The sequence below is a fragment of the Acipenser ruthenus genome, chromosome 60, assembly GCF_902713425.1.
Source record: "Acipenser ruthenus chromosome 60, fAciRut3.2 maternal haplotype, whole genome shotgun sequence".
NCBI classification, from domain to species: domain Eukaryota; kingdom Metazoa; phylum Chordata; class Actinopteri; order Acipenseriformes; family Acipenseridae; genus Acipenser; species Acipenser ruthenus.
The window spans coordinates 622,352-632,910 of NC_081248.1; the positions used below are offsets into that span (position 1 = coordinate 622,352).

Here is a 10,559-nt window from a genome sequence, read left to right on the forward strand (position 1 = left end):
AAGTCTGAAGTTGTTTAAAGTATGGATGCAAAGTAAGCACAATGGACTTTGTTGTTTTATTTATTTTTAAATGTATTGTTTTGGAAAGAAATAGCCAGACAAAATGAGGCCACAGGTGGGTTTACAGAGGATCCCATGCACATGGCAAAGATTAGCTGGCAAGTTCTTGCAAGTAACTTTTATATAGTTGTTCCGTTAAAGGTGAAACTTCCAAAGTATCACTTACAGATCCTTGTCTTTTTACAGATATTTTAATTTTGAAATGTGCTCAGGGCTAGGTCCTGAGATTTTATAAAATAGTGTACAGGATTGAACTTCGTCTATAACTATGAAATACAATGTCGTCGCACTAAAATAAACTTTAGAAGGGAAATTTGAGGGACAGACGTTTCCATTAGAAGTCTTTCTCGGCGTCTTCAGTCAATCGTCAATTAAGAAAGGCTTGTAGCTGAAATTAAATATAATAGAAAACTCTATAAAAAAAAGTGTTCAGATTCATTTTATTTTGTTCCGTTTGTACCAAATAAACAAATCTGTGCTGAGTATTTATATTAGACAAACACTGGTACAATTCCCAGTGTTCATGTACTTTTATAGTCCAATGTCTTCCTTTATTCATAGTAGCATCACTTTAAAGGTATAGTTTTTGAGCTGCAGGGACACAGGCCCCCCCCCCCCCTTGGAAACCTGCTGACATGAGTCCCTCTGTGAGCCCAATAGAACAGAACACGCACGCTGCTTCCTGCTTCAGTCGTGCTGTGTACACAGGTGATTAAAAATTCATGCACGCTGACTGAGCGTCGTGAAAACCAGAGGGAAGGTGGAGGATACGTGAATTAAAATGTGACAGACGCGGTGATGCACCATTTGACCACCAGAGGGCTGTTCGATAGTATCTACATTAAAGCAGAATTGAAAACCATGCAAACCAACAACGGAGAGGAAATTGAGTCTCCCTGCAGATACGGAACAAGCAGAGAGCCCGGTTACTGAGGGAGTATTTACACGCGTTAGTAAAGAGGAAGGTGAGTGTTTTAACTGCCAAGTGCAAGCGTTCCCAAGGGTACCAATTGCTTGCTTTATTTATTTATTTATTTATGCATGCAAGCATGCTTTGCATATTCAAATGTGTGGTTCCTTCTTTGTTCTAAAACTTAAATTCAATGGCAAATGTTTCAACTAGAAGTCTTATTCAGTCTTCAAAACACTGGCACAGAGAAAGCCTTTTAGTAGAAATGTTTATCGTTTTATTACAATTTCTTTGCTCAGCATTTGCCCAACATTTAACATACATTTGTCAAGAGAAAGTGTGTTAGAAATAATTTGTTCTTTATATCCTCTTAAGATTTATTTTTAATTCCATTCTGTTTTTTGTAGTAATTTTCATCAGAACAGATTCTTTTTATCCTTGTACCCAGTCCTTTGGGCATGGCTCTTTTAGTATAGATAGGATGTGCAGATGACATATGCAGATACTGATGCATGTCAGTAGGTTTGAAGTAAAGATCTATTTTAATAGATCCTCGATCAAGTTTAACCAAGGTGTCTAAGAATTCAATTTCAGATTTTGTCCACCTTAAATCCACCGAAATGTTAGGGTAAATATAATTTGGTAATTTATGAAACTATATAAGATTCTTCTCCATGTGTCCATATTATGTTCCTTCCATGTCATCCACATATCTTTATTTGTATGGTTTCTTATCTAGTTTACTCAATAGCATTTCCTCCCATTCATATTTAAAGCATTTCTGGCCTACAATGTTTCAGTAAACATGTATTGGTCTATTAATAATATGTACAGCAGCAACAGCTTCCTGGCTCTGTAGCCCAGGTCTCTAAGCCACCACTGTTTCATTTCATTTTCTCCATGTGTTCTTTATAATCCTCATCAAGGTATCATTTGTATCTGCTTTAACTTCTGCTCGTGCGTTGAGTAATATTCCCCCTTACAAATCTATGATCGTCTTGTGTTTCATACAAAACTCTACTCAAAAACCTAAAAAAACCAATTGCCATCTTTCTCTGTCTTTAATATTTTATTTCCATATTCATCCCTGTGGCACTGATCTGCTACCATATCAAAGTGTGTATTTTCAATTCCTTTTAAATATGTATCATTGGGTATATTATTACATGATATAGATAGACAGAGATGCGACTCTACTCATCGACCAGCAGGGGGGCATTACTGCAGAGGGAGTTAGATAGATTATGTCTGGAATTAGGTGTGCATAAAATTCAAAAAGTAGAGCACAGCACACAGTCACGATGAAGAATCAAGACGTGCAGTTAACATATTTAATGACTGGTGAGATACAATTCAAAGCTGCTGCACTATGTCCGCTGTTTTGTCATTTCAAATATTTTCAGAAAACAAACATTAAACTCTAAAGCTGCAGTGTCCAGTGCAAACCCACGTCAAAAAGCAATACAAATCGCTACATTTAAAGTATATATAAACACGTGAATTTTAGATCCACTAAAATCAAGGGCTTTACATAATCTCTGCAGGTAATAAACTGCAGTGTCCAGTGTGGAAACACAAAACAATAAATTAACATCCAAAGTAACACCATAGTATTAAAATGTTCAATACAAAAAAAAAGGTGCCTGAGTTACAAGCTCTTGCAGTGTCTATAAAAAAACAGAGGTGTTGACGCGACAGAATCCGGTATATATCTCTCTCTCTCTCTCTCTCTATATTATATATATATATATATATAGAGAGAGATATATATATATATATATATATAGAGATATATATATATATATATATATATATATATATATATATATATAGATATATATAGAGATATATATATAGAGATATATATATATATCTATCCTGTCATCCTCCTCCCCCTCCTTCTCATTCCCCTCCACCTCGTTCCCTTTCTTCAGCAGGGCCTGCGCTCACATAGATATATTTCTGATTTGAATAGCTCTGAATGATTCTCCTGTCTATGTGGTCTGAATGTAGTGAGCTCAGAGGATGCTGGTCTATCACAGCTGCAGTGCTGTCAAAGGTCACCTTGGATTGTGGGATTGATTAAATATATGCAAACAAGTTTAGATGGCTGAAGCAGAACAAACATTTGTGGCTGTTTTTTTTATTTTTGGTCTTTACGCAGCTGCCAGTGGTCTTATTCACTAAATATTAATTAAACATATCTTATTAAATGAGGTTTCGTCACGAAATAAGAAAAATAAAAAACTTGGGTTTGTTTTCAATGCTGCATTCGCTTCTAGCAGCCATTGTTCTAAACAGCTTGTCTGTTCAGCACACGCCTTTCGTTGCCGTGCTTCACACAGCAGTCTGACCCCGTTGGGGATGAGATACGACACTGTGCTGTCTGAGGTGTCCTCGAGCATTGTATTATAACAAGCAACAGACTGGGCTACAGTGGCCCAAATCACACTTTCAACACTAGACGAGATGCACCTGTTTCCAGTGGAACAGTGCGCCGGGAGCGACACAGCGTGGGCTCTGGAAGCCCCTCATTTCTTTTTTATATTAAAGCCGTACGGGTCGCTGCCCATGTCTCTTCTCTGCCTCTTCCTGGACAGTTCTGGATGGTACTGGCTGCTGTAAGGTCTGCTCCTGTCATCCTCCTCCTCCTCTCCCTTCTCTTTCCCCTCCGCCTCGTTCCCTTTCTTCAGCAGGGCCTGCGCTCGCAGTCGCTCTGTCGCCTCCCTCCGCCTCCTCTCCTCGCGCAATCGCTCCAGGGACGAGCTGAAGAGCAACAGAACAGACAAAAAGAGAGAGAGAGAGAAAGTCAAAACTGAGGCCATCTCTGCGAGTCTGTGCATCTCCAGTTACCAGACTTGCAAGTGGCTTGAAGTGATTGTGCCTACTAATTCTGCAAGGAAACAAACGTAATGTCTGGAAATGACTGCGCACGTTACCAATGGCTATGGCAGGAAGTTTCCATTTCTTGATTCCAATATTCAGAAGTTACACACATGTAGCTTAAACATTATCGTTAGACACAGCAATGTAGCACCTAGTTATAAACAGAAATCAGATCATGTTTGCCTAATGTTCTGAGAGAAACCTATGCTATGGAGCTGGTCTGTCGTCATGAGAGGATTCAGTTAGCTTGTCTCACTCGCACTAATGAGTGCCTGTCTTACATATCTTACCAAACTGTGTGAACTCTGCTTCCACTCTGTTTTCCTAACAGTATCTAAACACTCTCAATTTCCTGGCTTGGGTTACAATGTTGTTCCAGACACAGATCACACATCTCTTCTACACAAGGTCAAACACACCCCACTTTATCAGTTCCTTGTTTCCGTGTATCCTGGGTTGGTTGAGTTGAAAATATCCTCTCGCCACTGCTTCCTTTACAGCTGTGCTGAGCCACTTATGGGTTCCAAGCGTGCTTCACAAGATTTGTTTTGTCTTACCTGCTGTGCTCTTTTGATGGCTATAGAGCAGGGGTCCCAACCCTGGTCCTGGAGAGCCCCTGCCCTGCAGGTTTTATAGGTGTCTTTACATCATCAGTGGCTAAAGATCTGGAACACCTGTTCATCTTGACTAATTAAGCCAATAATTGGTGCAATTAAGTAACAGAGAGATTGGTTGAAACGAAAACCAGCAGCCACAGTAGCTCTCCAGGACCAGGGTTGGCGACCCCTGATATAGAGGTTTTAAATGTGCAGTTTTGAAAGAAACGCATGCTACAGCAAACATGATTTTAATTTTAAAATGCGACATCCTTTACTATGCTGAATTGCTTTCAGATAGTCTTGCACTTCCTTGGAAGGTGAAATTGTGGGGATGATGTATATTCGAGAGGTTTTATGTACTGAAGTACAGTATGAAATGTTTGTATAATGTCTATTTTTTCGCATTTCTGTAATTTACTAAACAGTGAAATTTGCTTAATTTTATTTTTTCATGCAATACTGTTTATAACTTTGGGGAAAAAAATGAAAAACCTTGCACTGTTTATGAATGACCCTGTACAGACAGACAGACAGACGCTGTCAATATTCAGCTAGTTCCTCACCTCCCCCCTGCTTCCTCTCTCCTCCTCTCCTTGCTTTTCCTCTCCTCTTTTTTCTCGCTCTTCCTCTTTTTCTTCATTATTCTCTCCATGTCTCTGAGCGGGTCGAGCAGAGCCTTCAGTTTCTCGTCTTTCTTCTCTTTCTCGCTCCCCCTCTCTGACGGACACAAACGCACAGAATTACTGTACAGTACAGAACTTCCATAGAACTGAAGACACAAACCAACCTGTGCCTTCAAACAGGAGCTGGCAGGAGTGCTTCTTGTTATGAGTCAGCAGAGTGGTTACCATCATTTCAAACACGATAAAGTTTAAATTGTTAATCCTACAGTTTAAAAGTTTAGGACGTGAATCAGAATCTAACACCCCTAGTTGAAAGGCAGCATTTCAGAGGATTTGTTTTGCTGCATGAACCTGTTTTTTTGCGATAGACCGCTCCACTGAAATCAGGTGCTGACAATCAGGGGAGGGGCGCTGGTGTCGATTGGACGGATTTACTATTCAGAGTGAAGAGTGGAGAAACTGCTGCTTGGGTTTGTGAAGATCGCTGCATTTCTTAGACTCTGTGAAGAACAGTGATCCACACAATCCCAAGCAGCTGTTTCTTTACTCGTTTCACTCTGATTGGTAAACCATCCCAATTAACACCAGTGATCACCGCATGTGTTGATCTTATCCAAATAATCGTATAATCTGTTTGTGCAGTTTAGCTCACATCGTTTGGTAGCCTGGGTGTACAAGTGGGGTTAATCGGTGTAAAGGCTGTCCCTCAGTTCATCACTCAGTACACTAAAGATCTGTATCTAAAAAACAGTACGATCTCACCGGGCTCTGTCCTCTGTTTCTTGGCTCTGTTCGTCTCCTCCTGCTTTCCTGTCGTTTGCGCTCCCTCCTTCTCACTCCCTTGCTCCTTTAGGTACCAGGGCGTGGCAGTGCCAGGGGCGGGGCCTAGAGACACCAGCAGACCAATCGCACGCTCACGTTTTTCCTGAACAAGAGAAAAACACAAAACACTGTCAATCCTGTTTTATTCATTTATTTATTTTATACAGTTTAGACTGCCCAATTATTTTACCCAGATTTTCTCACCAATTTAAAATGTCAAATTACATTCCCTCACGGCCGCAATTCGCCACACAGCTCAGGACAACTGAAGGTTCAGTGGGCGTCCTCCGATCCCACTGAATTCGAGAGCGGATGTCAGCGAGCTGCCAGCTTTGTAGGCATCCGCCTGAGCTCACTGGGCGCCTGGCCAGCAGGGTTCACTGTAGCGCGGGGAAGTGAAACAGTCCCTGCCGGTTTTGTCTCCTTAGCCCCCGGGAGCACCAGAGCCAATGCGACGCTCCCTCCAGAGTCCCCTATGAAGACTGGCGACTTTGTTACAGCCAGCATGCGAACCTGCGCTCCCCTGACTGTACGACTCCCCCTGCACACCACACAGCAGTGCTTTTACTAGGGGAGACACCCGGAGACCCCTGCGATCCCCTGACTGCACGACTCCCCCTGCACGCCACACAGCAGTGCTTTTACCAGGGGAGACACCCGGAGACCCCTGCGCTCCCCTGACTGTACGACTCCCCCTGCATGCCACACAGCAGTGCTTTTACCAGGGGAGACACCCGGAGACCCCTGCGCTCCCCTGACTGTACGACTCCCCCTGCACGCCACACAGCAGTGCTTTTACCAGGGGAGACACTCTGAGACCCCTGCGCTCCCCTGACTGTACGACTCCCCCTGCACGCCACACAGCAGTGCTTTTACCAGGGGAGACACTCTGAGACCCCTGCGCTCCCCTGACTGTACGACTCCCCCTGCACGCCACACAGCAGTGCTTTTACCAGGGGAGACACTCTGAGACCCCTGCGCTCCCCTGACTGTACGACTCCCCCTGCACGCCACACAGCAGTGCTTTTACCAGGGGAGACACCCGGAGACCCCTGCGCTCCCCTGACTGTACGACTCCCCCTGCACGCCACACAGCAGTGCTTTTACCAGGGGAGACACTCTGAGACCCCTGCGCTCCCCTGACTGTACGACTCCCCCTGCACGCCACACAGCAGTGCTTTTACCAGGGGAGACACTCTGAGACCCCTGTGCTACCCTGACTGCAGGACTCCCCCTGCACGCCACACAGCAGTGCTTTTACCAGGGGAGACACTCCGAGACCCCTGCGCTCCCCTGACTGCAGGACTCCCCCTGCACGCCACACAGCAGTGCTTTTACTAGGGGAGACACTCTGAGACCCCTGCGCTCCCCTGACTGTACGACTCCCCCTGCACGCCACACAGCAGTGCTTTTACCAGGGGAGACACCCGGAGACCCCTGCACTCCCCTGACTGCAGGACTCCCCCTGCACGCCACACAGCAGTGCTTTTATCAGGGGAGACACTCAGTGACCTCGTCAATTCTGTTTTAGTTGGGACAGAGACCCAAATACTCAGACAGGCACTCAGGAGCTTCCTGGTTTGAATCCTGTTTGAAGACCTTCGCTGGTGGCCCACAAGGAGCCCTGCATTAACCTTCGAGCTACTGGCTGAGGGAAGTTCACCTCATAATCCACCTTCAGCGACCCCCACTGGCCTGACGCCCGACAAGTTAAGGCACAGACTTCACAAGCCGGGTTGCTTGGCAACATGTATTGCTCTGGTGAAGCTTTCCAGCAGGAATGAGGCCTCCGGTTCATCTGCAGCCCTGCTGACTGTGTGAATGGAAAGGCAAGGGCTGGATACGAACCTCAAAGCGCTGTAGCTTAAGTATTAAAAACAGCGAGTTTTCAGTTTATTAAGTTACTTTTCTTCTTCATGAAGTATTTCTAGTTTAAGGGAGTATCCTGTTGGATCCCGATTATCCTTGGATAGAGAGCTGTTTGCTATTTGTGAACTCTCTCTCTCATATATAATTTATTGCTGAATCACATACTATAACATATTTACAGTTTTCAAACTACGAGGAGTCTGCCGCAAGGACTTGTATATAAAACCAAAACAGTAACTGCATTGTCTTACGAAACACTGTGTACCCGAGTGTAAGCCTGTGCGCTCATTTGCAGGACAGTTCACCCAAGCCCCTCCCGCTCTCTCACACACAGAGTCACTCGCCTGCTCTTGCTTCTTGTCGGCTTCATATTCCTTGTTGCCCCTCTTCTCTCCTCCTCCTAGATCCCTCTCTCCAAACAGGTCCAGGTGCCTCTCGCCCTCCTTTTCTCCCTCCTCCTCTCCTCCCAGCGCTGCATTCCCGGACTCGGGAAGTGAAGCGCGGGATTTATTGCGCAGGAAATTCGTCCGGGCCTGACAGACGGACAGACAGACAGATAGAGAGACAGACAGACAAACAAATAGAGAGACAGACAGACAGACAGATAGAGAGACAGACAGATAGAGAGGTAAGTTTGTGATTAACTTTACATTGTATGTAATTCCACCCACTTGGTACACTATAAGTATCCACACTGATATAAATGAACCTGCCAAGATAACCTCCCGCATGTATCCTACTGTACAAGACTAGTGGGACTGTATCTTCAAAGCTTTTTCTCCAGTCTTTAATTAAATTTAGAGCGGAGGATAAAGCTATTAATTTTATAAAACTAGGACCAAACAACTAAAGTACTACTATTCAGGGACTTTCACACGCATTAAAGCAGTTTCAGTTTTATATCATTTACATGGAATGTTCTCCTTTCAAGAAATATTTAAGACTGGAGTAAATGCTATGAAAAGTATTAACTAAAAAAAAACAACTATTAACCATTAATTAAAAAAAAGTTACCTATTATTTATTAACCTTTACAGTCATAATGTTGCAACTAATGTATATATGTTATTTATTCACAATGGTAAATAATGGTCCATGTAGAAAAACTAAAATAAACTTTGAAAATCCATAGAAATAGTTATATTTAGAAATATTAAAAGAATCGTGTACAGTTTTTGACTAAGTGTCTTAAATAGTTAAAATGTTTGTCATTGAATTTAATGATTATATATATACACTATTATCTGCTGTATTATTGAATTGTGGTTTGTCACACTTGTACTTTGCTTGAACAAAAGTTATTGTATTTCTTGCTCTTATTGTATTACTTGTATTGTAACACTTGAAATGTATTTGCTTACGATTGTTTATATATAATAATAATAATATATAAAATCATTTAATAGACGCTTTTATCCAAAACGACTTATAGGAGTGAACTATACATCATAACTGCTGCTGCGGAGTCACTTACAATAGGAGCTTGGGTTTATGTCTCACCCGAAGATTATTAAAATTACGTTTATTAAAATTAAAAACACAAAGTAAATAAATCGCCATGGTTACCTCCTGCTCGGCGCGCTCCACTCTGCGCTGCCTCTCACGCGCCTCCTCAGCGGCTTGCGCCTCGTCCTTCCGCACGCGCGCGACGTTATCCTTGTTGCGGACGTGCCAGCTCTTCTTCGGCAGAATATTCATCTTTTAAATGATATTAAAACCTTTTTTTTTTTTTTAATTCGACTTGAAAATAAACCGAATCCAACAGAAAGACGACAGCTGAGTGAATGTAAACTTCCTTTCACTCGGCGTCCGTGTTTATCAGGGGGAAGCCCGCAATTGGCTGAAAAACCGGTTCAGACCCGCCTCCCTCTTCGGATTGATTGGTGTTAAAATGCTGCCAATCTCAGTTTTTGTTGTTTGTTATTGGAGCGGTGATTAGATAGTACCCGCCCTTATATTGTAATCTTGTCATATGATTGGATAAGCTGCGCGTCTCTCTGATGTGTAATTAAACCCAACCCTTCCTTCGAGCGGCTGGATGGTGAGTGTTTATATTCAGCTATGAACAACAGTTTAGCATTACCCTGGAATTAACTAATGTTGCTTCATAAAGTCGAAGGAAACATGTTACGTTAACATATTGAGTTACACACCGCTTTGTAGTTTTCACGCATACTCAACGAAAAACTTACAAAAATTGAAAAACTTTGAAATGTCGCAGGAAGTACTACTACTATGTTTTCCGGTAGACTTTTACGATATAATTTTGTAGTTTCTTTGATTACATGATGTTAAATAATATATATATATATATATATATATATATATATATATATATATATATATATATATATATATATATATAAATAGTAGACTACGGTAACGTTATAAAATATGTGAAATGTGTCTTTTCTATGACAAAAAAAAATGGTAAAATTATGTCCCAAAATAATTCAGTATGTGATTTTATACAACACTTTATATAATGCATCTGCATTGAGATAACACCACTGGAATCGGAATAAAGGAAATTATTATGCAATACAGTTCACGTGCAGCATGGTTTTGGTAAGTAGCATTTTCCAAACCATATCATTATGTGCAGTATTAAAATATAGCAAATCCACAAAACCAACGAAATACATATTGTATATTTGACATTTAATTGCTAATGTTCTCTGTAACACGGGCCATCGTTTAACCTTGAAAAAAAATCCATTACACAGTACCTGAAGCAGATATACGCGTTTATCATATCAATAACATCAACGTGTGTTGTAAAAATAAAGC

The 10,559-nt window shown here is 42.0% G+C and overlaps 1 protein-coding gene across 1 annotated transcript; it reads right to left on the minus strand.

Annotated features, from left to right (window-relative positions):
* Positions 1–2,836: 2,836 nt before the first annotated feature.
* LOC117966739 (leukocyte receptor cluster member 1-like) lies at positions 2,837–9,587 on the minus strand. The gene is made up of 5 exons (XM_059018509.1): positions 9,336–9,587; positions 8,114–8,302; positions 5,841–6,003; positions 5,019–5,172; positions 2,837–3,736 (listed from the first exon to the last, which is right to left on the minus strand). The coding sequence occupies exons 1-5, from the start codon at positions 9,465–9,467 to the stop codon at positions 3,502–3,504; spliced, it is 873 nt and encodes a 290-aa protein (XP_058874492.1). The 5' UTR covers positions 9,468–9,587; the 3' UTR covers positions 2,837–3,501.
* Between the last annotated feature and the right edge of the window lie 972 nt (positions 9,588–10,559).

Bases quoted from the DNA above. Each gene is read 5' to 3' on its own strand.
- LOC117966739 (XM_059018509.1), bottom strand. From the start codon at position 9,467: ATGAATATTCTGCCGAAGAAGAGCTGGCACGTCCGCAACAAGGATAAC. The intron at 8,303-9,335 runs GTAACCATGGCG...TCCGTCTGTCAG, and splicing joins TGGAGCGCGCCGAGCAGGAG to GCCCGGACGAATTTCCTGCG. The intron at 5,173-5,840 runs GTGAGATCGTAC...TGTGTCCGTCAG, and splicing joins GAAACAGAGGACAGAGCCCG to AGAGGGGGAGCGAGAAAGAG.